This window comes from Alosa sapidissima, chromosome 13 (assembly GCF_018492685.1).
Source record: "Alosa sapidissima isolate fAloSap1 chromosome 13, fAloSap1.pri, whole genome shotgun sequence".
NCBI classification, from domain to species: Eukaryota; Metazoa; Chordata; class Actinopteri; order Clupeiformes; family Clupeidae; genus Alosa; species Alosa sapidissima.
In genome coordinates, this window is record NC_055969.1 from 5,626,643 (window position 1) to 5,653,225 (window position 26,583).

Genomic DNA, 26,583 nt, shown 5'->3' on the forward strand with positions numbered 1-26,583 from the left:
GTATTAAGGGCCCCCCATTAAATGTTGCATATATGGGAGGGGAGGTTTGGGGGTCCTCCCACAGAACATTTTTAATTTGTTTGATGTGAGTTCCTGTATTCTGGTTCATTTTGGGCATAGCCTACATCCTGATTTGTTGATGATGAGGCAATGATTCCATGCAAAGGCTTAGGCTTCAGGGCCCCTTGACCCCTTGGGCCTGGTAGGCCCGTGCAGTAATCCATCCCTGCTCTTGCCTTTACATACCAGTAGCTATGGAGATCATTCATTCACTTAAAAATTGTTCTCTTTCTAGTGGTGCTGTGATGAGATAGTCAGTGTGGTCTCCCACCTGAAGCAGAGTCCAAGTTGTTGGTTCTCATGTGGATGGAGTTCATGTACAAACTAGTTTTAATTATGATCAAATGTTTTATAATTTTTCATACAATGATATGGTCTGTAATCAGGTCATCCAGACATCCAAGACGCAGGTGATCGTCTGCCAACGGATCACTGATGAGCTCAGAGAGGTCTGAAACCAGCTCCGTCCCGGCCCCTGCGGTCCCTGACCCGTCTGCTGATGGTGCTGCTGATGCCTCTGGTCCCACTGACCCACCTGGTGCTGACGCCTCAGCTGCTGCTGCTGACGACACTCAGAGCTCTGCCCAAGTGATTTTGAGCAATCATGTTTTAACTCCACCAATCTATCACTGACAGAAATGAATCTTCTAAGTTGTTTAGTTGATGTTTAGACCAGCTGCATTTGCTTCACCATGCTGACGATTTGTAAATGAATATCTGCAATGGTAGGGATCAGAGGACAGCTGCCTCCAGCCTGAGGCTCGGGAGGTGCCCTTAATCTTGTAAGTACGGTTCAGCCCTTCTCACATGCAAGTCTTGGATGTCTGGAAATGCACTAACTACATTTTTTCCAAAATCAAAACAGCAACTTCTTCCAGTCCAAGAGCTTGGAGGACTTCTCGACCAGACTGACAGCCCTCAGGCAGGCCTTCACCGTGAGTAGCTCATCTCTTCAATGCAGGAAAGATGTGCTTGTGGATAGCGATTCCTTAACAAAACCCTGTCCTGTCTCCATCAGATCCTGCTCAGCGACGACCAGCAGTGCAACTATGCCAGCGTTGCTGTGAGGATGATCCTGCGCAACCTGGCCACACTGAATGGGAGGGTATGCGTTTTATCTTACATCTATGTTATAGATAATGTGCCCATCCTGATGGTAGAAGCATACGCCATTACCACCTATCTCATTCTCACCTTTATCTATCCTGTAGGATGCGGATCTCTTTCAGCGGGCCTTTGATGACCTGGTGGCCTACGTCCAGAACTCAGAGAATGCCCTGAGCATTCAGGTGGAGCTTCTGGAGGCGAGGATATGTTAGCATTATAAACTCATATCACAGACACATCTCTTGAATAGATGTATAATTTATGTCATGTTTGTATTTCAGATCCACCACATCAATGTGCTTGACATCGTGTTTGAGTTGGTACTGTTTGGCATGTTTGATGTGGCTCAACGCCAGCTGGTCCCTGTAAGCAACACCATACTTTCTGTGCCTGTTGTGACGTGTTGCATTGTGTTGTGATGCCTAACTGACCCTGTTTCTCTCTATTCTCTCCCCCATAGCGGGTGCAGGGTGGGTTCCTGGACCGACTGCTTGCAGTGGTTCATGCCTTCCTGCCCTTTGAGGCCTGTTCACCAGCTGCACATCAATATTGGCAGATGCTGCAGGTAAGTACTGACCGCACCCTGAGAACATTTTCCTGTGATCTACTCCAAAAGTGTAACACTAACCGGTATATTGGTTTGTAGGCGGAAGTCCGGGCGTTCCTGGAGGTGTTCTCTCTGGACCTGAGTGTCTACAGCCGTCTCCAGGCCCTCGCCGACAGGCTCTTCAGCTGTCTGGAGCAGTGGGTGGACCAGCTGCTGAGCACGCTCCCATCGCCCTAATATCCTTTTTTAATACTCGATAAAAGTACAACAAAATAATATAATACAGTAATATATTACAAAGTAGTGTCTTAACACCTACCCTCTATACCCCCCCCCCCTCTCTCTTTACAGATGCTACCTGTTGCAGTTTAGTTGGGGCCTACCAGTACCTTCCTGAGGACAAAGTACATCCAAGGACACCTGGAGTATCTGAAGACTCCTGGACATCTGAGGACACAACACCTGGACATCTGAGGATGTTGCCAAACCATGCCCTGGACCTGGACACACCATGCAGGACGTCTCAGACGCACACACACACACACACAGATAGACTGCACACTCACTGCACACACTTTAATAACTGCATACCTTTTTTTTTTTTTTTTTCAATACATCAGTCATATTGAACTTCTGCTTGTCTTTGGTTAATATATTACCATTATGTTGCCATCTTATCATAACAGATACAAACAGCAAAACAATCAATTTTTCTCATGCTGCCATTTACTTTAACCATGTTACCAGGCCACATTGACTGAAAAACACCCCAAACTAATACTAGCGATTCTTCACTGGGTAATGGGTATGGTGTTTTGGTGGTTGAAATTTTCATCCCATCCCAAAATGGACCATTTGGCAATCATGCTGATCATGGATCACTCTTCTTCAAACATGCACAACTCAGCTTAACCTTTACAAGAGTACACCAGGGGCCTCATTTCGAGGTAGAGATGGTGTTGATTTGGCTGAAGAGGAATTACTGAGCTACCAGTCCTCTTGCCCATGGATGGATTATGAACTTTCGGGCCCCTGGGCCCAGATGTATTAAGGGCCCCCCATTAAATGTTGCATATATGGGAGGGGAGATTTGGGGGTCCTCCCACAGAACATTTTTAATTTGTTTGATGTGAGTTCCTGTATTCTGGTTCATTTTGGGCATAGCCTACATCCTGATTTGTTGATTTGTTGAAATCATTGATGAGGCAATGATTCCATGCAAAGGCTTAGGCTTCAGGGCCCCTTGACCCCTTGGGCCTGGTAGGCCCGTGCAGTAATCCATCCCTGCTCTTGCCTTTACATACCAGTAGCTGTGGAGATCATTCATTCACTTAAAAATTGTTCTCTTTCTAGTGGTGCTGTGATGAGATAGTCAGTGTGGTATCCCACCTGAAGCAGAGTCCAAGTTGTTGGTTCTCATGTGGATGGAGTTCATGTACAAACTAGTTTTAATTATGATCAAATGTTTTATAATTTTTCATACAATGATATGGTCTGTAATCAGGTCATCCAGACATCCAAGACGCAGGTGATCGTCTGCCAACGGATCACTGATGAGCTCAGAGAGGTCTGAAACCAGCTCCGTCCCGGCCCCTGTGGTCCCTGACCCGTCTGCTGATGGTGCTGACGGTCCTGCTGATGCCTCTGGTCCCACTGACCCACCTGGCGCTGACGCCTCAGCTCCTGCTGACGACACCCAGAGCTCTGCCCAAGTGATTTTGAGCAATCATGTTTTAACTCCACCAATCAATCACTGACAGAAATTAATCTTCTAAGTTGTTTAGTTGATGTTTAGACCAACTGCATTTGCTTCACCATGCTGACGATCCTTAATCTTGTAAGTATGATTCAGCCCTTCTCACATGCAGTATATACACTTCTTCCTTGGGTTTGGGTATTAGCTTTAACAGAGCATTAGCTTGAACAGATCACTTGAGCAGAGTTTACCTCATATGGTCACTGACAGCCCAGGTAGTCCAGTCAAACTGTCTGGAAAACATTTTTTACAAAAAAACAGCAACTTCTTCCAATCCAAGAACCTGGAGGACTTCTTGACCAGACTGACAGCCCTCTGGCAGGCCTGCACCGTGAGTAGCTCAGAGAGGTCAGACACCACCAATGTCTCTTCCCCGCTGTGGTCCCTGACCCGTCCGCTACAACTTGTGCTTAGTGCTGATGTATGGGAGGCCAAATAATTCAAAGGTTTAAGCAAAAAAGGACACCACCCATCCAGCTGGACTGAGCGAACGAGCGACCCAACCAGGCAGCGCGGCGCTATCCGTCACCATCCAGCTGAACATATCGGTAACCCATGGGCAGCACGGTGCTATCCTTTCAAACGTTTGAAAAAAAAAAGAAAAGAAAAAAAAAAAACTTTTCTAAAACGGTTACTACATATACCTAGCAAAATATCATCAAAATAAAGTTACAACAACGACAAATTGAATGATTTATTCATAGATAATCATTCATTGTTTTACCAAGAAATAGGATGAAACCTAGATGATGTATATGACCTGTAACGTCATGTAATCTACGTGGACATAGAATGTTGCAGAAATTCCATTCTAGAACGTGCAAAGTAGAATTTTAAGAAAAATGCACTTTGCCGATCAGTTGCTCTTGGACAACACATTGACCAGACGCATTTTGACTGTTCTCCGACGACTTTGAGATCTTGATCTTCTGCCAATTACATTTTGCTATTTCTGTCTCCAGCAAGCTTTACAGCCTACTGCTAATTTATATTTTGTTTATTTAAAGTTTGATAACTGTCAATTCGGCTGCTTGGTCCCTCAGGATAAAGACTAAACCTATCGGCTAGTCTGGGCTAAGAAACTCTAGCAAAGTTAGCTATAATCAAATTCAATAGGCACAAGATTGTTGGGTTTGTTTGTTTTTAAATTGTTGCAGTTTATTTTTATATTTTTAATGGCGTCACGTGATAACCTCTTCGCTAGTTTAGGATTTCGCCCAGTGGTCTGCACAGCAGGCCTGACTGCGACAGCAGTGGGCGCTGTTTTTCTGTTTTCCAGGTGGCGGAAGGAGACTGCCGAGATCGGCACCCAGACGGACTGGGAAACGGCTGACGCTGGGACCCAAGCCGGCTGGGAAACGGCTGAGGCTTCGACCCAAGCCGGATGGGAAACGGCTGATGCTGGGACCCAGGCCAAATGGGAAACGGTGGAGGCTGGCATCCAGGCAGAGTGTCAGAGGGCTGAGGCAGGTGTCCAGGCGGTACAGGAGACGGCTGTCTCTGCAACCCAGGCTGTGTGGGAAACCGCGGAGGTCGGAACTCAGCCTGACTGGACAGATGGTAACTATTAAAGCAAATGTGTTAGGTATATTGTAAATCAAACTTCAGGTTAACTATCCTGTAATCTAGTTGGATAAGATAAAGTTGTGCGCTTGGTTAACTTAGTGATCTCTTTTTAGAATCGGTTGTTTTATAAAACAATAATTGGTATTCTTCAAACATTTGATTCATATCACAGGATTCATCCTTGTGGACACTGTCGCACCCCAGGTGGTAAGAAGGCACTTGCTTGTCTTTTGGTTTAGCACTACTCATTACTTTGAGCAATAAAACCCAAATGTAGGCGACAACAGCAAGTTTTAACCAGTTTTCTGTTTTATAGGTCACTCTGGATGGTGTGGATGGACAGCTGCAGCCGTCTGGGGTATTTAATCAATTAGATTTTGACAAGGGTGCTGATATTTGTAATTCTTTATCAACCACCTTAAAAAAAAACAGAAATATCCAAATGTATCCAAATGACCAAGTGAAGCCAGTTCAAAATTGAAATGCTCAGTGTGTCAGTATGCCTTACTGAAAATGTATGTTTTGTGAAATTGCAGTGGGACGTCCAGACCCTGCTTCGTTACACCATGGTGTACAGATCGTCCACCCTGTTCTTCTGCGGTCCTGTGGTATGCACTTACACCATTTTGAAAATGTTTAGATACCATTTTATGGATATGAATCCATCTAGAATGTTCTTGTCTCCTTCCCACATGTTGTCTTGTATCCAGATGGTTGGAGAGAGGCGGTGCTCAGGGGAGACAGCGGAGGGATCTCTGAGGACGCAGTTCTGGTTCACCGCTGATGAGAACTGTGTGCTTGATGCAGAGGTAACTAAAAAAAAGATAATATTGTATTACTTATTATTGCATTGTATTACTTATGAGTTACAATTGGCTTTAGTTAATCAAGACCTAAAACGGCCTTTTACTGTTCTCAGGGCAACCGTGACACCTACACCACGATTGATGCTGCAACTATCATCGAGGTAGAGATGGTGTTGATTTGGCTGAAGAGGAATTACTGAGCTACCAGTCCTCTTGCCTTTACATACCAGTAGCTGTGTGGAGATCATTCATTCATTTAAAATGTATCCTTGTTTTCTTTTTCTAGTGGCGCTGTGGTGAGGTCGTCCGTGCCGTGTCTCACCATAAGCAAGAGTCCAAGTTGTCGGTTCTCATGGATGGAGTTCCGGTACAAACTAGTTTTAATTATGATCAAATTATCTTTTTACATTTTGTGCTAACTGATGGAGCAGGTTTTTATTTTTCACATACAATGATATGGTCTCCAATCAGGTCATCCAGATATCCAAGACCTACAAGCGGGTGACCTTGTCTGCCAACGGATCACTGGTGAGCTCAGAGAGGTCTGAAACCAGCTCCGTCCCGGCCCCTGTGGTCCCTGACCCGTCTGCTGATGGTGCTGACGGTCCTGCTGATGCCTCTGGTCCCACTGACCCACCTGGCGCTGACGCCTCAGCTGCTGCTGCTGCTGACGACACTCAGAGCTCTGCCCAGGTGATTTTGAGCAATCATGTTTTAACTCCACCAATCAATCACTGACAGAAATGAATCTTCTAAGTTGTTTAGTTGATGTTTAGACCAGCTGCATTTGCTTCACCATGCTGACGATTTGTAAATGAATATCTGCAATGGTAGGGATCAGAGGACAGCTGCCTCCTGCCTGAGGCTCGGGAGGTGCCCTTAATCTTGTAAGTACGGTTCAGCCCTTCTCACATGCAAGTCTTGGATGTCTGGAAATGCACTAACTACATTTTTTCCAAAATCAAAACAGCAACTTCTTCCAGTCCAAGAGCTTGGAGGACTTCTCGACCAGACTGACAGCCCTCAGGCAGGCCTTCACCGTGAGTAGCTCATCTCTTCAATGCAGGAAAGATGTGCTTGTGGATAGCGATTCCTTAACAAAACCCTGTCCTGTCTCCATCAGATCCTGCTCAGCGACGACCAGCAGTGCAACTACGCCAGCGTTGCTGTGAGGATGATCCTGCGCAACCTGGCCACACTGAATGGGAGGGTATGCGTTTTATCTTACATCTATGTTATAGATAATGTGCCCATCCTGATGGTAGAAGCATACGCCATTACCACCTATCTCATTCTCACCTTTATCTATCCTGTAGGATGCGGATCTCTTTCAGCGGGCCTTTGATGACCTGGTGGCCTACGTCCAGAACTCAGAGAATGCCCTGAGCATTCAGGTGGAGCTTCTGGAGGCGAGGGTATGTTAGCATTATAAACTCATATCACAGACACATCTCTTGAATAGATGTATAATTTATGTCATGTTTGTATTTCAGATCCACCACATCAATGTGCTTGACATCGTGTTTGAGTTGGTACTGTTTGGCATGTTTGATGTGGCTCAACGCCAGCTGGTCCCTGTAAGCAACACCATACTTTCTGTGCCTGTTGTGACGTGTTGCATTGTGTTGTGATGCCTAACTGACCCTGTTTCTCTCTATTCTCTCCCCCATAGCGGGTGCAGGGTGGGTTCCTGGACCGACTGCTTGCAGTGGTTCATGCCTTCCTGCCCTTTGAGGCCTGTTCACCAGCTGCACATCAATATTGGCAGATGCTGCAGGTAAGTACTGACCGCACCCTGAGAACATTTTCCTGTGATCTACTCCAAAAGTGTAACACTAACCGGTATATTGGTTTGTAGGCGGAAGTCCGGGCGTTCCTGGAGGAGGTGTTCTCTCTGGACCTGAGTGTCTACAGCCGTCTCCAGGCCCTCGCCGACGGGCTCTTCAGCTGTCTGGAGCAGTGGGTGGACCAGCTGCTGAGCACGCTCCCATCGCCCTAATATCCTTTTTTAATACTCGATAAAAGTACAACAAAATAATATAATACAGTAATATATTACAAAGTAGTGTCTTAACACCTACCCTCTATACCCCCCCCCCCCCCCCCTCTCTTTACAGATGCTACCTGTTGCAGTTTAGTTGGGGCCTACCAGTACCTTCCTGAGGACAAAGTACATCCAAGGACACCTGGAGTATCTGAAGACTCCTGGACATCTGAGGACACAACACCTGGACATCTGAGGATGTTGCCAAACCATGCCCTGGACCTGGACACACCATGCAGGACGTCTCAGCACGCACACACACACACAGATAGACTGCACACTCACTGCACACACTTTAATAACTGCATACCTTTTTTTTTTTTTTTTTCAATAAATCAGTCATATTGAACTTCTGCTTGTCTTTGGTTAATATATTACCATTATGTTGCCATCTTATCATAATATGCGATAATACTAATACTACATAATACTAGCGATTCTTCACTGGGTAATGGGTATGGTGTTTTGGTGGTTGAAATTTTCATCCCATCCCAAAATGGACCATTTGGCAATCATGCTGATCATGGATCACTCTTCTCCAAACATGCACAGCTCAGCTTAACCTTTACAAGAGTACACCAGGGGCCTCATTTCTAAAACGCTCTTACACACAGATTTGATCTTAGACCATGCATATGCTCAAATCCATGCCAACACTTGGATGTATAAAAAACAGTCTCTGACGTGGAGACCTGCCCCAATAGGCAACATTGGACCATTAAACCACACAATGATTCCAAACAGAGCCAAACAAGGCAAGAAATGGTTAACAGAGAACAATGTCAACATTTTAGAGTGGCCCAGCCAGAGTCCAGACCTGAATCCCATCAAAAATATATGGAGGGAGCACAAGGCCTGAGTGATGGCAAAGAACCATTCTATACTCAAATGACTTTGGATACATGTAAAAATATTCGTGATAGCAAATAAAGGCTTTTCTAGGGATTTTCTTTTTTTTTCATTCCATGTTTCTACCACATTGTCTTACACATTGTCAACCTTTTGTGTGTGGCAGTGGTATTAACAGTCAGAACAAACATATTGGTCAAGAGAAAATCAAAATTAAATCAATATTTTCCAAGGGAAAGTTGGAGCAGAGGGCAAAATACCTGGAGGACGAAGGACACCTGATCTGGACTTCCAAGGAACACATGCAGGCTGACTCGTCTGTTTGACATCACACCCCAGAAGAAGAACATCTAGGATTGATGTCTCGACCAACAGACACAGACAGACAAACAGTCACACACACACACATCCCCACATTTTAGTTACTAAAACAATTTTTTAATAAATCTACATTTTAACCAGCAATACAACACATCTTGTTATATTAACACAGCAGATATGAACATTGTGATACCAATACTGTTACTTTAAATGCAATATATTTTTAAAATACTACCTGGACAAAATAACAGCCAATGTCACTATCAGAATTCTTTTATTGTTATGTTTAGATGACAACCACTACTCTACCATCTAATGAAGCTTACACTTACATTCTGTGTTGAGCATATAGCAGATTTGAATTCAGTTCACCTCAGTACCCTTGAAAATCATTAATGCCATGATTTACCCGGTTTAGCTTTCAGCATGTATCATGCTGGATTGCCATCCTCATGAGTAAAAAAAAATAAGCCTATGACACTTTTGTTACGGGTGTAACATAAATTGACAATTATCCTAGTAGTGATTCTTGTCAACTTGTCACACGCTTAAGTAACATGTAACATAGACATTGGTGTTTCACTCTTGTATACCTGTGCAATCAGCATCTCTTTATAGCTCTTTTTTGTTATTAGTTCAATAAAGCATCTGATCATTCTGTCAGAGCAGCATATCAACACTGTTGTTTTGCAACTGTACGCAACAGATAACATGCAGATGGGGACCTTATAGGGACCGGTCTTAGTGTGATCACTACACTAAAACACAGATTACATAAGTACTTTAACAGTAGAAGATTGAGATTTGGAACTCATAATAGAATTTGAAATTCAGTGTAAAGTGGACTCCAAAATATGTTTGTAATTCTGAATGTTATATGTATAGTGCAGGTAAAGTGTAGACCTAAATAGTGCAGTTAAAGTGTAGACCTAAATTTCAATGTATTAAATCTTTTCACACTCTGTTTGCAGTGCTAACTTAGCTGACTTACTTTAATATTCAAGTATATTTTGCACCATTAACTTTAACATGCAGCATTCATCTCATGAATGATGGATGAAAAAACCCTCAGTAGTTTAAATAAAGACAAAGAGGCCCACGTTTTATATGGTTCATGAGAGTGTATTTTCTTGTCATGTAGAAAATAAAGTGTGACAATAGCATTTCTCTTCCTCGCACTGTCAAGTTCATGTTCTGAATAACTGCCAAAAAAACTAAAAAATAAAATAAAAAAAAAAAAGAACTCGGCATCTGTTGTTTCGGTTTTATTGTTGTCGTATCTTCTGATTCATACACACACACATACTCACACGCCTTTTAGTCCCCTATCGGTAACATTTACATCCTTACAATCCAAACCCACCCACCCAATCTAAGGAAACTGGACAACAACAAAAAAAAAACACCCAAAGGAAAAAAAACATACAAATTAAGTTAATCTATGTCAAAGTCAATTATAAAACACACTGAGGCAAATAAATCCTTAAAAAAAAAAAAACTGGGAATGATTTGGTCTCAATTTTGTAGTTTTGTTGCTTTCTGCACGAGCGAATAGGAGGTGTAAGGGAGGAGGGGCCGTGATGGTTGTGGTTCTGGTGGAGTGGTCAAGACGACCGGTAGCGGAGGCTAACAAGGAAGGGGCAGACGGGGTTGGGGGTGGAGGCTGTATTGAGGTAGCTGTGCTCTGCCTAGTACAGACAAAAAACTGGCTTTACTAATCAGAATGTATTGTTATAATATTAATAATAATAATAATAATAATAATAATAATCACACAAAGTAATAACAGGAGAGTTATTATTACACATTACCAGGGGACACACACGTAATAGATCTATTTAGAGGGGGGGATCCCACGCACAGTGCATGCAAGATCACAAAAACATGCAGCTTGTTTTGAAGGAAATTTCTGATTTGTTTTTTGTTTTAAGTTGATACTTTATGAACGAATTAACATTCACCCGGTTCCCTGATGCCCAACAAAACCCTCCCGTCCCAACACCACTCAGCTCCATCCCCGGCTCATGCATCTCTTACTCTAGACAGACAGAGACAGACAGACAGAGAGACACACACACACACACAATTCATACTGTAAGAGTTTGATGTTTGTTCGGACGAAAGACACAACAGTAAACATCAGTAAACAACCTCAAACGACCAAAGTCGACACTACCGTGCACTCTCCACTTCAAAACACATTTGCAAAAATGATTAAAAAAAAAAGAAAGAAAAAAAAAAAAGGAAAAAAGACAAAAGAAAACTTGCATAAAATAGTGTTAAATCTCTGTACACATCTCTGGACCATGGTTCAATCTCTCAGCCATATGTTCCAATGGATAGTAGGGGGCACCAGAAAAAAAAAAAAAAAAAAAAAAGACTATGGATTAGAAATGAGACCATGGAGAAGTTACAATTTCTTAAATTGTAAAAACGTTCTAAAAAGGCAACCGAATGATCAACGTAAAAAGAGAAACTGATCATCTCAAGACCAGATGTGGCAGAAGTAATCTACACCACGGGGAAAAAGCTCCCGAAAAAACTTGAAAGAAACAATGTGCCACCCCGCCCTCCCCACATACACCCTCCCCAATACACTTTTATTAAAAAGAAACATAGGCGTTTTTTTTCTATTATATTATTGTTATGGTTGTGTTAAACATTTCGTCCCTCACATGCACGCTCACTGCTGCACAGACACACTTGAAGACGCACGCATACTGGCACGCAAACGCTCACACAATCTCTAGCTACAACACACAAAGAAGGAGGGGGGTGGGTGGGGGGGAGGGGGGTTCATTTCTTTTTTGTTTGTATGTTGTTGTTGTGCTTAGGTCAGTCAGGAGGAGTAGAACATCTCGGCCAGGTTAGTGTCAGTGTTGTACAGCCAGATCAACAGGGGCAGAGAGATGGCCACAAACGGCCAGGAGATGCCCTCCATGCAGTTGGCCAGCGAGCAACCCTTCTTCTCGTCCAGCTCCTTGGGCGGGTCCACGTAGTTGCGGGAGGCGTACTTGAGCAGCTCGTCCAGCAGGATGACGGGCAGAGAGATCTTCAGCACCATCAGCCACTGGGTCAAGTTGAGGGGAGTGATCTGGAAGATCATCTGAGGAGAGGAAGGTTAAGAGGTCGGTTAGAAACTGATTAGCAACAGGCCTCACATAATCCATATACTACTATGCACATAATACTTTGAAGACATAATAGGTGAAAATGTGAAATGTGGCCTAATCTCCTTCAACTGAAACATGCATCTTCCCTGTCCACTTTATACATGAACATACAGTACAAAATACACCAGAATGATGTTCCCCTGCAAGCTTTAATCAGAAAAAACGGATTTTTCTTTCAAGTCTTGTAGCAGCACACATACCGGCAGGGGCTCCACATAGAGGATGAGGAAGTGGAGGGACATGGAGAGGCAGATGGCCCCCAGCAGCCACACGTTGTCCCATGGGGGCATCCTCAGCAGAGACTGGTTCTCCGACACACTTGGGAGGAGACGCATGAACAGTCAATGGCATGTCTAAGACAAACACAACCTCTACTGCCTTTGTGCACACAGACACTGACATCTTAACATCTGCACCTTTGGAACTTCAGCAATGTGCTGCCATTTCTACTGGTACAGTTGTTTGCTTTAGAGGACATTAAAATGAGTGGCAATATCAGAGGAACTCGGATAAGCTAGTGATAAATCCAGTTCAGAGTCCAGAGCACTTAAGATTCTGTGACTGACCTGTTGAGAGCGTTGCACATCTCGATGGTGACGAGCACAGACAGGGCCATGGTCATGGGGTAGGGCGACTCAAAGATCTCACAGGACACGCCATTAAAGTCAGGGTTATCGGGCGCACACTGCAGGAAGTGGGACTGCGGAGAGCGAGAGACAGTGAGACAGTTAGACAGGTTATGCACAAACACACACTCAAATACCTTAATGAATTTGAAGTAGGCAGAGTTCCAGAGAAATATAATGGACCATACTGATAAAGTGATGGATAGATGAAGGTGGCGAGAAAGAGATGGAGAGAGAGATGGAGTGATCGAGACAGAGTGATAGATAACATTTATTTATTTGGTATGTTGGGGGTGTGAGTACATACCAGGTGGTAGAGGGTAATCCTGGGTCCATCCTCAGCAGCAATGAACCACCAGGCAGCAGCTCCAACAGTACCAGCACCCACATAGCCTAGAGAGCAAAACAAAAACACGCCGTCAAACTTACACACTTCATACGCCTGGAGTGACTAACACAGTGTTAACCTACACACACCACCTCACATGTTATGAGTAGCATAGGAACATCACACACACAAAAGGACGTTACATATTAGATTATATTTTAAACGAGCAAGAGCTCACACACACAATCTGCACCACACACACTCGTCCACAAACGCAGACTCACATCCGATGGCCAGGTATCTGAAGAAGAGCCAGCCGGAGATGAGGGGCTCGCGGGCGTTGCGGGGGGGCTTGTTCATGATGTCCAGGTCGGGGGGGTTGAAGCCCAGTGCGGTGGCTGGCAGGCCGTCAGTCACCAGGTTCACCCACAGCAGCTGCACGGGGATCAGAGCCTCGGGGAAGCCCAGCGCCGCCGTCAGGAAGATGCTGTCGCCATGGAGAGAGAAAGAGAGAGAGACGTTCACGTCAGTGTTACAACGGCGGCGATGTGATTGATGGACTGGGAACTGGAGGTCAGGGCTCTAGAGTGAGTGAGACGGGAGCTTTCCACGGAGCTGCTGGGAGCCAAGCACAACTTTGGGCCCCTTCCAGACATAATGAGGGTTGAGTTCCATTTGGCTTTGCACTGGGGCGATTATGAAGATCCACATTTGGGAAACTACATTTTAAAGCGACAACAGATGGCCCATTACCCTACAGGCACTTAAAATCACATTAGCCAACTTGATTCATATCAAATGATAAGCATAAATGACCTCTTCAGATTAATTGACGACGTCTTAATGTATATGGAGGTAAAAAAACAAACATTCTGCCCTTGTGTATGTGACAAAGACATGCCCTCAAGGTGTCTCAAGGTCAATGTGGGGGATATTCAAGACATTCCTGGGTAAATGTACACTTTCTCCAACAGCCCTGATTAAAATCACACTGATTGTACTCTCCGACCATTTCTTCTGTCATCTAACAGGGAGGCTACACTGACTGCGCAACTGAAGCGCTCCGTAAGAATAGTTTTAGAAGACTGGCCTGATCTGGCGTAATCTTACCAGACGACCTCTCCCACGTTGGAGGAGATGAGGTAGCGGATGAACTGCTTCATGTTGTTGTAGATGGCACGGCCCTCCTCCACGGCAGCCACGATGGTGGAGAAGTTATCGTCGGCAAGCACCATCTCAGACGCGGACTTTGCGACGGCGGTACCGGAGCCCATGGCAATGCCGATCTCGGACTTCTTGAGGGCAGGTGCGTCATTCACACCGTCACCAGTCTGTGAGAAGAGCATGATGGGAAAGAGGAGGAACGGGTCAGCTGTCAGCTAAAGTCACAGTCCCTGAGAATTTAACTGTATAAAGCTACAGGAAAATATGATATTGATAAAATTATTCATACAAGTCGATATAGACAATTATTAATTATTTTTCACAACTTAAAAAAAAAAAGTTACATTTGGCATATAGCATTACGCTGGTGATGCTATCCATGAATAGTATACATCACTGCGTAACATGCACTGTAACCATCTAGGCTGGCAAAAGTGCCTAAAGTCTACGGACAAAACAATCTGGGCAGAGACATTAAATGTGGTTTCATGATACAGCCATCAAAATAAAGGCTTTATTTAAACACATTGATCGATCCTAATGTTAAAACCACTTCTCTTTTGATACTTTGATCACTATACAGTCACAGGCACACCTGTGGATATTTTCCCCAACTGATGCACTCCTGAAAACAACCAAACTTAAAGAACCTGGGATGCTCACCATGGCGGTGATCTCGTCATAGGACTGCAGGAACTCCACGATCTTTGACTTGTGCGAGGGCTCGACGCGGGCGAAGCAACGGGCCGTGAGCACGGCCTCGCGCTGGGCGACCGGCGACAGGTCGTCGAACTCGCGTCCGGTGTAGGCCATGCGCGACACGTCCTCGCCGTCGCCGAAGATGCCGATGCGCCGGCAGATGGCCACGGCCGTGCCCTTGTTGTCGCCGGTGATCATGATGACGCGGATGCCCGCCAGGCGGCACAGCTTGATGGAGGCGGCCACCTCGGCACGCGGTGGGTCCAGCATGCCCACGCAGCCCACAAACGTCAGGTCCGTCTGCACACGAAACGAGAGATGCCATGAGGAGGGTGACGGAGGAAAGGAGCGATGCACAGTGAAGGGGAATGACAATACTCAGCACACTTCTTCTATTCAAGAGCCATGCCAACCCTCTCCAATCAATTACTATTATTGAATAGACATCCCCCTTTACAAAAGTGCTTTTGTTCTCTTTCACTCCTAAAGATGACATTAAGAATGTTCAGTGCTCCCTTGCTGCTGTGCATTTCTTTGCAGTCATTCTCATAGTCAGACCAAATGTGGAATTCCCCTGTATAGACAATGAGGACTGAGGACTGCATTGTCCTCTACTCAATAGTTTTGTATGAGGCCCTACAATCTATTTTCCGTGTGCGCGTGTGCAAGTGTTAAGAGTGTGTGTGTTTTGAACTGACCTCATACTCTGCAAAGCGCGCGGAGTCCTCCAGGACGAGCTGGTCTTTGCTGGGGGGGTTGTCTCTGGTGGCCAGTGCCAGGCAGCGCAGTGTGTCACGGCCGGTGCCGTACTCTCGGATCACGGACATGATCTTCTCCTTGATGCCGGCCGTCAGGGGCACCTTGTTGCCTCCCACGCGGATGTGCGTGCACCTGTCCACAACTCCCTCAGGAGCTCCCTGTAAATAGACAAGTGCATGAGGGTTTATAATAAATCTCTCTCTGTTCAATACAATTATAACGAAAAACCTAAAATCTCTTCAACATTCTGAATGTTTGTGGATTTTAACATTAATTATGAATTACTATTAATTATTAATTATTACTATTAATTATGTAACGGATAATGAATTGTCAGCCGTTCATTATCGGAAAATAAGTCCCGGCAGGGCAATTTTTAAAATGATTTTGTTACAGTTCCACGTCACACAAACAGAACTTGACAGTTTCAGGTGTTGCGTGGCAATGTCTTACTTGCCGACTTTCACTTTCAAAGAAATTCCATTGCAATAAGCTGACGGACTACTTGTTGCCAATGACAGTGACAGTCATTATAAACTTTACTCATTATATAGTTTTAACAGACCTCCGAAAGTTAGGAAGGCCCATTCACGTGAATGTAACTTTTTGCAGCACTCTGAAGAGCCGTGTAATAATTATTAATTTTGAATGCCTTGATCTACAGTTACTTTCTATACCACTGACAAACATTCCATCTGTGTGTGCACTTTGGCCATCATATCCATGCACTTGGCACAGTTCTCTTATAGCTGAGCTACAATTTGACTCGTGGGCAAATGTTTGCAACATTAGAGGTCTGCAGGGCTGGAGATATAGTGTTAATAGATGAAGCACTGAGCCTCTACCTTCACAAACATCTTGCCAATGGAGGAGCGGGCTTTGTTGGGAGTGCAGTACACAGACATGGATTTCCTGTCCCGAGAAAACTCCAAGGTGAACTCCTTCTTCATCAGTTGCTTCACCACCTGGCAAACACACACACACACACACACACACACACACACACAATTAACTGAATGCAGCAAACAGACAATGAACACCACACCAGGCTACACTGGTGGTTTGACCTGACCTGGATTGAGCCGCCAACAATGGCAAACCGAGGAAAACAATATGGGGCACGTTTATAATACTGTGGTTGATCTAACCATGACAGCCCACATGTGGGATTTGTTGTTGTCCAGATGTGGCCATGGCAACCCACAGCTGTCTGGTTTTACTCCAGTGACTGCCTCTGTCTAAGGAGTCGTGATCAGCGCAGACAACTCACCGAGTTGCAGGCGTTGGCTCTCTCAACCTTGGACAGGCCTTTGAGCTCAGTGTCGAACACATTCATCTTCTCCACCAGGCAGGTGAGGGCCGTCTCGGTGGCCTCGCCCACCTTCTCAAACACTCCTTTGGTCTGCAGGACAACACAGGGCACACAGGGACTTGGGTCACAAAGAGCCTCATACATTATTAAAAAAAATGAGACGATGACAGTCAACCGTTCAAAGTTCCTCTGGAAAGACATATTGATCTCCACATTTACATTTCCACGGCTGGGCTTCACCAACATTATAAAGATGGAAAGATCAAACAACAACGCCGGTCATTTGCCATCCCTGAAAGCCAGGAGACACAGACATCCTCTGGCTTATGTGCTTAAGCAAATCTCATTTCTGATGTCAGATGGCAAACAGAACTGGTTGTGACAGGTACCTGAGGAGGGATATATGATGCCAGGATGAGAAACTCACCTCATTGTAGTCCAGTGATGAGTCATTGCACAGAGCACAGATGGTGGCCATCTCAACCAGGCCGTCATACTCGGAACACCTGACCGCCTTGCCTTCATGGAAACTGGACACCAACGGAAGAAAATGGAATGGCAGGTGAATAGGCGATGAATAAGGAATAGACCATACCAGAGTCTGCTCATAGATTTATGTCTGTGCATCTGTGAGTGGATGTTTTGTAAATGACCACACATACAAACAACAAGACACTCACACTTGTCCCTCAGGGGCGTAGGTGGATCCAGTAACCGTAAACTCCTTCAGGGAACAGCCGTCTCCCTCCACTTTGTCAACAACGAACATCTGAAAAAGGCCGCACACACACAAAAACACATGACTCAGCAGACACCAGGGGGCAGTAGAGTGCTGGAGAGTTTCAGCAGCCCGGACTTTCAGCATCACCAAGTCTGCACTGACTCCACTTCTGCTGCAGAGCACGGGGTGACCAATGAGCTGCCACCACTCCAGACCTGAGGCCCACACACAGAGAGAGCAGGAGAGAGGGAGAGAGGGTAAGCACAAGGGGGGAGGGGGGGGGGGAGAGAGAGAGAGAGAGGGTGGGGGGGGGGGGAGAGAGAGAGAGGAAGCGCAAGGGGGGAAAGAGAGAGGGTGAGGGTGAGTGAGAGAGAGAGCGAGAAAGACAGCGCAAGGGGGAAAGAGAGCGTGAGGGAGAGAGAGAGAGGGAGAGAATGACGGGGCTTTGGCTTAGTTCCTGACAATAGCCAGAGCTGAGCCAGGCAGACATGCTGACAGAGGAGTCAGGGAATAACGGAGCGAGTGACGCAAAGGAGCTTTATCGAGCGAAAAAAGTGGAAGAAGGGGATGAGAGAGGAGAGAAACTTAAGAACACAACAGAGGAAGCTGAAGCTGACAGCTATAGAGGAAAGAAAAAGGGGAAGTGAGGTGAAAGCTGGAAGGGGGACTGATGAATATGATGGAGAAAAAGCAGAAGGGAGAGAGAGAGAGAGAGAGAGAGAGAGAGAGAGAGAGAGAGAGAGAGAGAGAGAGAGAGAGAGAGAGAGAGAGAGAGAGAGAGAGAGAGAGAGAGAGAGAGAGAGAGAGAGAGAGAGAAGAGAAAGTGAGAGTTCATCACAGTCCCCTCAGTGTGGACACAAAGCGGCCAGGCGGCCAGACATGCAGGCCCGGGGTCCTGGTGGAGCAGCTGGCATTCGCTGGGCACGGCCTTATCTGCCCGCTAGCCGGCCCAGCACGGCTCGGCAGTCGCCATCACCCCCAATCTAAACAAAAGAAAAACTGCAGTCTAGTCTATCGCCCTCTCCCTCTCCTCCCCTCTCCCTCCCCCTCCCCTCTCAGGCAGAGCAGACTTCAAAGGCCTGCGCCGGCGCTGGCTTTCAGACAGAAATATATATTTAATAGCAAAAAAATAATTCAAAAAAGAAAAGAAAAAATGGCACTGGATAGGGGCGCCCGACACCTAATTACGGAGGCAATCTGGGCTGGCGCTGCAGCGATAGTGTGCAGTCACAGTCCAGCGGGTGCCTCATGGAGAGGGACCCTCGCGCTCGCTCACATTCAACTCCGTTCCGTCCCAGCGCCTAAATAAAAAACCCTCCGAGCTCGGACATCACTATTCCAGGCCAGCAGCACCATTCACACTGTAGAGGGGTGAAGCATTCAATGCTTCTATATTAGGAGCAATTTATGTAATAGCCTAGTGGACAATATAAACTGAATAAATGCGATGGGTTGCTCATCAAGAGGGAGAAGTGCATGTGTGATTAAACAGAATGTCAGTTCAGGCTGAGAGAACAGAATCGGTGAACTGCGCTGAAGGAGAAGGCTGCATTGGCAGTACATAACAGGTGGATTGATGAGGCATGTAAGCTATAGATTTGTAGCACATAGCTCTAGGGGGCCGACCAGCGAGCTGATGCTGTGTGTGTGTGTGTGTGTGTGTGTGTGTGTGTGTGTGTGTGTGTGTGTGTGTGTGTGTGTGTGTGTCTTTACACAGCCTGCATCTCAGGCTCTGAGGCTACTAAAGCTCAGGCAGAGACTGAGTCCCCAAGACAAGGTCAGTTACGCAACAGCACTGCAAGTATCTCCCTCCTGCATACTGATCAGGTGCACTGGCTCAGAGAGGGGGGGGGGGGTAAAGTGAGCGAGAAAGAGAATGAAAGGACAGAATGAGTGATAGTGAGAAAAGAGAAGGAAAAAAGGAAAGAATGAGTGATAGTGAGAAAAGAGAAGGAAAAAAGGAAAGAATGAGTGAGAGCGAAAGAGGGTGAGAAAGAGAAGCAGAAGAGAGGGAGAGTAAGACATCAGCACGAAGTAAAAGAGAGCAAGACAGTGAGAGGGAGGGAGAGAGAGAGAGAGATCACAGTGAGAAGGATGCGCATGAAGGAGGTGAGGGGCAAAAGAGGAACAGCATCTGAATGAGGAAGAGTAACGATAGGAGGGGGGCATTCTAAGACAGCCAGAGGTCCATTTCCCAAAAGCATCATCTCTAACTATGATAGCAACCTTGGTAGTGTCACTGGCAAATGGGAGTCCATAGATTTAAGTTGCGCATGCACAAAGACTTAAGCTTCATATGGTCACATATCATGGTTTTAATTTTGGAACAGTAGAAAATAAGAGCAAATTTGTTAGCTCTTAGTAAATTGTGACCAAAATACGATCGAATATCAACACTGTATTTCTAGATCGTTTACGTGTGACTCACATTTGTCAGTGACGCTACCACGGAAAATGCATCGTAGTTAGCTTTTGGGAAACGGACCCCAGAGCGACACATGAAAAGTGATTTATGCTTAGGTGAGAACAGGGCTTTTGAATTTAATCAATCAATGCTTCAGACATCTGCAGGAGGAGAGCACAGGGCAGGCCAGTCAACTAAAATATTCCACTGGACAAACACCTCACATGGACGTAGCAACTAGAAATTACTTCATTTAAGACCGAGTCCTCAATCCAACACCAGAACTCTGGGAGACGGACACCAATTTCCACGCCTTCTGGCGATTAACACAGCAGTTATTTTTCCGGCCAAATGCACTTTGTTGAGCCAAACTTGCAAATGAAATTGTTGAGCCAAACACGCAAACAAAACAAACCCTTAAAACAATGTGACAGCTAGGGGAAGGCTAAATCTCCGTCTCTCTGATGGCACAACACAATTTCCTCTCTGGAGGCGACGGCTTAATAACTGGCAAGGCCACAGAATCAGCAGTGACATACAAGTCACCGACAAACAGAAAGTTAGTGGAGGCTACAGTTTTTACTGTTTTGTTTGTGTTTCACTATAGTCGTATTCCAATCTCTAAACACATTTTATGAGGTGTTGAAAATTCTGTTTTTTTATATTTAAAAGATAGCAAGCGCTTGTGTACACTTAAATATCTTAACACAAAATATCATTCAAATGGTCTGTACACTACATATTTTGGCCACAAACAGACTGAACAAGAGCCTGTCTGGTGCCGTTTAACACAAAATATTTACATCTTGGGGGATATTCTTATTGTGGTTAAACTGTATGGTCAACCTTTGGAATAGGGATCGACCGATATGTTTTTTTCAGGACCGATACCGATTTCAATTATTACCAAAACAGGAGGGCGATAACCATTATGTAAAACCGATATGTCAGTTGTCATAGATATGTCAGTCAAAAAGGGGGGGTAGATAGTAAAGGCGATATGCTGCAAAAAATTCATTCAAAAGCATTTAATTATGCAAACTTTTCTTTCTTCTTTTCTTTCTTCTTCACTTGCATCACAAGTGTAAATCCTGTGTATGATGTTAATCCAAGAACTGAGTGATAGCAATTATTTTGATAGCCCATTAGGCCTAGTCTATGTGCTTGTTAAGGGACCAGTCACAAAGAGGATGCTTTGCCATCGTGTGTGTGTGTGTGTGCACGAGAGAGGGAGAGGGAGAGGAAGAGGTGCATGCGTGATGGCAAGTGTTACGGTTGAATAGTTTAACAAAACAGTTTTAAAATAGTTCTTAGGCTATTTAAGCATGCAATTTGTGTCCATATGTAGGCCATAAGCTACACTTTTGTGAGCCTAAAAGGCACGTTAATAGCCAGCTCAGAACGCGATTTACTTCAAGTCGGATTAAATTACGGCTGGCCCTGGGTGCCAGTAGCCTCGTCTTTTCCGACAGTCCGTTTCAAAAAGGAGCAAATAGACTTTTAGACGTTCGCTATCGCATAATTTAGGACTTGTCTACTATGTAGGCCTAAGGGATAACGTTCGCCAAGGTGTCCTGTTATTCACAATTAATGGACGAGGTGGAGACAAAGAACTCCGACGCGCAGCACCTGAGTTTGTAGGCTAGTAGGCTAAACAGCATATCACTAACGTGCATCAATCGGGAATGCGCTAAATGAAGGAAGTGGGTGCTTTACTTATTGATCTGGATCAAAGAGCTTACAATAGCTACAAAGTAGAACAATAGCTTACAAAGTGGTGTTTTTGTAACTTCAGTGTAGATGATTGTGATTCATTGCAACTTCAGCAATGTAAGGTACGAGAGGGATGAAGGGAATGAGAGACGCTTTACAGACAAAGTACCGCGTTTCATTAGTTATCCATTTCAATATCGGCCTATCAGTGGAAAAAATGACAATACAATTATTATAAAAATGCTAAATATCGGCCCTAATAATCGGCCCAGCCGATAATTGGTCGACCCCTACTTTGGAATGGCTGTAGCAACTGAACTCCATGAACTCCTGCACCTTAAATGACATTAAATCAAGTACAGGACTTAAGTTCAGGGTCAGAAATGTTCTTTGCTTCATCAGATATATTTGAACACATTATACATAATTATCTATTTTCAAATCTTAACTAGCCCAGGCAAGCCTAAATTCCTGCACATTGCTTAAGAACTTTAAACCCTGCACAGAGCTTGACTGTCAAATATAGGCGGGGCCTTACCCAGGGATTAAAGTGAAAAAAATCGTTTGACTGAACTTTTTTCAGGCCATAAGTCATACATTGTTCATATCTATCTATAGAGATAGCACCCCTTTTGCGGTCGAGACCTATTGGTTTTTAATGTACAAAAAGATGCAAACAGCAAAGGGAGTATTCACCTTATTCACACGGCGGCCATTGTTTAAACCAAAACTACAGAGGCTACAGGGTACACTTACTATATAATTAATGCCACCTACAGGTGAATGCATAGAACCTAACAATCCTATTGTTTGTGTACCCTGTAGCCTTGTTTTAGCCGCCAATGGCCGCCATGTGAATATGACGAATTGAGAGTGTTTTTGATTGAGATTGAGTTTTCCTGATGAACAAAACAATATTTCAGTACCATCCCTGACCATTGCTGACAAGCCATTGCTGTTCTTTTCTACTGCAGCAATATTGTAGAAGGGCTTTAACTTACACTCTTATTTAATTACTTCAGGCCAAAAGTGTTTTGCAATTCAACACCAAGTAAAATATATAAAATCAAGTTTGCAAGACTTCCCATTTCCTCATCAAAGTAACGAATCAGAACATTCGAGATATTGTTCATATTTCCATTTGTTGCCTCATCCGCATTTAATGAAAACGTGGTAATTTTGAGTTTTACAGACAACTCAGATTTCCAATGAGCAGCAATACTGTGTGTGCTCATGCAGGATGTCTGCGCATTTGATAACGACAATCTGGAGGGCGCTTTTGTCTTCAGCATCAGATTGTATAAGGTTGACAAGAGGTTGCGATATGGTGAGGGACAGGTCGTGTTGCGCTATGAAAGAACATGTGTAGCCTACTTTCTGAGCGCAAAAACGGTCACGTAGTTTGTAGTTCTCCCCTGTTTCCGCCCATCTCCATTTATTTTTTAACTTATGACACCTGTGCCTTCCTTTAGCAACAACGTATCCATGACAGCTAGTGGCCTTGCCAAATAGACGCACACAAATCATGACGCTAATATGCGAGGTTCTGGTTGGCCTACTGGTCATGGTTTTGTGCTATAAATTAATAATATTTTATAGCAAAGTTTAAAGTTGACTATTTTAATTGCATGGTTATTTTTTGTCAACACACACTCACAACCTACTATCGTTAAATGTGAAGGCCTAAGCAATAATAGGTTACATCGGGTGGCATAGCAGGCTCTGTTCAAGTCATAGCCACACCCAAAATGAATGACAAGAGTTCGCAAGAAATCAGCTGTCTCGATTGTGTCACTATAATTCAACTTTTAGACCGTTAGTCCTCCAGACGTGTTCTTTTCTTTAAGCAAACGGTCTTTAAACATTTACCATCACACACATTAATTCATCGGACCTAATATTTGTAGTTGCCTTAAAAAAAGGAAAAGAAAAGGTGATAGTCGCCTAGGAAACCCCCCCCCCCCCTCTTATTTTTTTCTCATCAGATATGCATCGATCTCAAATATGGCATTTCTAAAATCAAATTGACGGAAATCCGTCGTACGACGGAGAACTTTAATCCTTGGCCTTACCCTGCAGACAGACATCTGATTGGTGGTGAGGGTGCCCGTCTTGTCGGAGCAGATGACGGAGGTGCATCCCAGGGTTTCCACAGAGGGGAGCGAGCGCACAATGGCATTTTTCTTGGCCATGCGACGAGTGCCCAGAGCCAGGCAGGTGGTGATGACAGCAGGCAGACCTGCAGAGAGAGAGAGAGAGATAGAGATAGAGATAGAGATAGAGATAGAGATAGAGAGATAGAGAGATAGAGAGATAGGAGAGAGAGAGAGAGAGAGAGAGAGAGAGAGAGAGAGAGAGAGATAGAGAGAGAGAGAGAGAGAGAGAGAGAGAGAGATAGATAGATAGATAGATAGATAGATAGATAGATAGATAGATAGATAGATAGATAGATAGATAGAGAGAGAGAGAGAGAGAGAGAGAGAGAGAGGAGAGAGAGAGAGAGAGAGAGAGAGAGAGAGAGAGAGAGAGATAGATAGATAGATAGATAGATAGATAGATAGATAGATAGATAGATAGATAGATAGATAGATAGATAGATAGATAGATAGATAGATAGATAGGAGAGAGAGAGAGAGAGAGAGAGAGAGAGAGAGAGAGAGAGAGAGAGAGAGAGAGAGAGAAACAGAGAAAAAGATTAGGTACAAAGACTGATCAAGGAAACACTGACTTTCTTAAATGCTCATGATGCAACCTTACAGTAAGTAATGTTCATAGTAGCTCTTCAACTAAACACATAAAGGAAACCTCTAGACACCCAGGGTCTTTTTTTGGATGATAAAACTTTCGGTGAGGACCAAAATGATATTAATCAGTGTGGTTCGAGTAAGACCGTAACATGCATTTGTGAGGAAAAAGCATGGCATAGGCTTGTGAGTATGCTCACTACAAAGTAAACAGCTACTGTAGGTCACTGACTGGGCTCACAATGTTCTACTTCTATGCTATTGTGGAGAGCGCCCCTAGAGACTAAACAAAGCATTGTAGCTCATGTGAAAGAGAAGAGAGACCTTAGGCTGCTTTCAGACCGGAAGTTTCCTTTAAGTGGGAATCGAATGTTTGATCTGAAGTGATGTCTGGCCTCAGCCAACTGTCCCTGGTTTCTCTGAATCTTTGTGAATGAACGACATCTATAATCCTGATGCTGCTGGTGAAAGAACTACCTGCCAACTGTTCAGTCGGGCATCAAAAAACACAAAAACACATTTGCGCCATGCTTCTGTCACCATGGCGACACTAACCTTCAGGGATGGCAGCGACGGCCAGCGCCACGGCGATCTTGAAGTAGTAGACGGCGCCGCGGATCCAGGAGCCGCCGTGCACGGGGTCGTTGAAGTGGCCGATGTTGATCATCCACACGGCGATGCAGATGAGCGAGATGACCTTGGAGAGCTGCTGGCCAAACTCGTCCAGCTTCTGCTGCAGCGGCGTGCGCTCCTGCTCTGTGCCCGCCATCTCGTCACGGATCTTGCCGATCTCCGTGGCGCCGGCCGTGGCCACCACAACACCCACCGCCTTGCCCGCGGCGATGTTGGTGCCCTGTCGTGGAGGAGAACAGAGGAACATATTCAAATTAATGAATTTTAATGGTTGAGTTTACAAATCTGCAGCAAGGAAATGGGTAAAAATAGGTAAAACCTATCTTTGCTAACTTATGTCTGAGACTAAAATGCAATAAATTGCAACAAGCTCCAGTCCTCTCTTATTGGCTCCATAACAGACTTTAACACAGTGCACCAGGCTAGGGAACAGTGAATCAAGGATGCTCTAAGTGACTCACACAGAATGACAGCAGGGACCAGTGAAACAAAACAGTCACAAAGTCAATAAAGCCTCACAACAAGAGGGCAGCTGAGAACAAGGATGACATGACCGTGGAAGAGGTGATATGGAAAGAGCAGGGGGGAGGGAGAGAGCGAGGGAGGGACAGATGGACAGAGATGAAAGGGGAAGGTAGACTTCAGACTCACAGAGAAGAGCATGTTCTTCTTGTCCTGGTTGACTGCGCGGGGGTCAGGCACAGGGTCGGTGTGCTTTATGACCGAAACGGACTCTCCTGAAAGGAAAACGGGGAAATAAAAAATTAAAAGTAAAAAAAAAAAAGAGGTAGGCGTACTAATGGTTTAGACAGGCGCCTTATGTAACATTAAGATTCCTTTTATCTAACATCACCAGTGAACTCCAGCATCATTTTATGTAAGAAACAACTGACACAGTGTCACACTCTTAAAAACACTAGCTGGCTGTTTCATTTGCATTTGTGGAAAACAAGTTATTGTGTTCAGAATTGAGCATTCTTACTTATTCCGATAAATGAATAGAAACCTTCAATAACTTTGACCGTGAAGACAATTTCAGTCATAAAGATTGACCGGAGAACAATTAATTAGCTGGCCAAAACATTTGAAGTTAATTACATAAAACCCATCAACACTAACTAACTATTGATTTCCTTCCACATACCAATAACTGATACTGACAAGAAGCATGGCCAAACTAATGCCATATAAGGCTCTCCTTAGTAAATAGAGAGATCAGCAGCAGTGATGAATTCAAACTAAATGAAGTGA

At 44.7% G+C, this 26,583-nt stretch overlaps 3 protein-coding genes across 9 annotated transcripts in view; 2 read left to right on the forward strand and 1 right to left on the reverse strand.

Annotated features, from left to right (window-relative positions):
• The first annotated feature begins 480 nt into the window (after positions 1-480).
• Positions 481-2,262, forward strand: LOC121680720. The gene is made up of 9 exons (XM_042060262.1): positions 481-648; positions 790-842; positions 926-995; positions 1,079-1,165; positions 1,272-1,370; positions 1,449-1,532; positions 1,628-1,732; positions 1,814-1,911; positions 2,066-2,262. The coding sequence occupies exons 1-9, from the start codon at positions 496-498 to the stop codon at positions 2,109-2,111; spliced, it is 795 nt and encodes a 264-aa protein (XP_041916196.1). The 5' UTR covers positions 481-495; the 3' UTR covers positions 2,112-2,262.
• Positions 2,263-4,323: 2,061 nt separating this feature from the next.
• LOC121680702 lies at positions 4,324-8,218 on the forward strand. Of its 4 annotated transcripts, none has more exons than XM_042060236.1 (16): positions 4,324-5,030; positions 5,209-5,240; positions 5,353-5,394; positions 5,573-5,644; positions 5,747-5,845; positions 5,956-6,003; positions 6,129-6,209; positions 6,314-6,535; positions 6,677-6,729; positions 6,813-6,882; positions 6,966-7,052; positions 7,159-7,257; positions 7,336-7,419; positions 7,515-7,619; positions 7,701-7,801; positions 7,960-8,218. In XM_042060236.1, the coding sequence occupies exons 1-16, from the start codon at positions 4,646-4,648 to the stop codon at positions 8,003-8,005; spliced, it is 1,626 nt and encodes a 541-aa protein (XP_041916170.1). In that variant the 5' UTR covers positions 4,324-4,645; the 3' UTR covers positions 8,006-8,218. The 4 variants fall into 4 exon arrangements, with proteins under 4 accessions (XP_041916170.1, XP_041916169.1, XP_041916171.1 ...); XM_042060235.1 differs by having other exon boundaries at positions 5,209-5,243; positions 7,960-8,217; XM_042060237.1 differs by lacking the exon at positions 7,960-8,218 and having other exon boundaries at positions 5,209-5,243; positions 7,701-7,953.
• A 2,045-nt stretch (positions 8,219-10,263) lies between these two features.
• Positions 10,264-26,583, reverse strand: part of atp2a2b (ATPase sarcoplasmic/endoplasmic reticulum Ca2+ transporting 2b) — a 44,444-nt gene continuing 28,124 nt past the window's right edge. For all 4 annotated transcript variants that reach the window (XM_042060202.1, XM_042060200.1, XM_042060201.1 and 1 more), the window contains exons 8-22: positions 25,984-26,069; positions 25,255-25,552; positions 24,028-24,194; positions 17,798-17,886; positions 17,545-17,647; positions 17,076-17,207; positions 16,651-16,770; positions 15,745-15,963; positions 15,011-15,346; positions 14,294-14,514; positions 13,468-13,670; positions 13,163-13,248; positions 12,796-12,929; positions 12,430-12,547; positions 10,264-12,162 (exon numbers count right to left, since the gene is read on the reverse strand). In XM_042060202.1, coding sequence (XP_041916136.1) covers positions 11,896-12,162; positions 12,430-12,547; positions 12,796-12,929; positions 13,163-13,248; positions 13,468-13,670; positions 14,294-14,514; positions 15,011-15,346; positions 15,745-15,963; positions 16,651-16,770; positions 17,076-17,207; positions 17,545-17,647; positions 17,798-17,886; positions 24,028-24,194; positions 25,255-25,552; positions 25,984-26,069 — 2,579 coding nt within the window. In that variant the 3' untranslated portion in view covers positions 10,264-11,895. The remainder of the gene's footprint in view (positions 12,163-12,429; positions 12,548-12,795; positions 12,930-13,162; positions 13,249-13,467; positions 13,671-14,293; positions 14,515-15,010; positions 15,347-15,744; positions 15,964-16,650; positions 16,771-17,075; positions 17,208-17,544; positions 17,648-17,797; positions 17,887-24,027; positions 24,195-25,254; positions 25,553-25,983; positions 26,070-26,583) is intronic.

Excerpts from the sequence above, each read along its gene's own strand:
- LOC121680720 (XM_042060262.1), top strand. The coding sequence starts at position 496 with ATGAGCTCAGAGAGGTCTGAAACCAGCTCCGTCCCGGCCCCTGCGGTC. Across the intron at positions 1,533-1,627 it reads CTCAACGCCAGCTGGTCCCT|CGGGTGCAGGGTGGGTTCCT; the intron begins GTAAGCAACACC and ends TCTCCCCCATAG. Across the intron at positions 1,912-2,065 it reads CTCTTCAGCTGTCTGGAGCA|ATGCTACCTGTTGCAGTTTA; the intron begins GTGGGTGGACCA and ends CTCTCTTTACAG.
- LOC121680702 (XM_042060235.1), top strand. The coding sequence starts at position 4,646 with ATGGCGTCACGTGATAACCTCTTCGCTAGTTTAGGATTTCGCCCAGTG. Across the intron at positions 5,645-5,746 it reads TGTTCTTCTGCGGTCCTGTG|ATGGTTGGAGAGAGGCGGTG; the intron begins GTATGCACTTAC and ends TCTTGTATCCAG. Across the intron at positions 6,730-6,812 it reads CGGGAGGTGCCCTTAATCTT|CAACTTCTTCCAGTCCAAGA; the intron begins GTAAGTACGGTT and ends AAATCAAAACAG.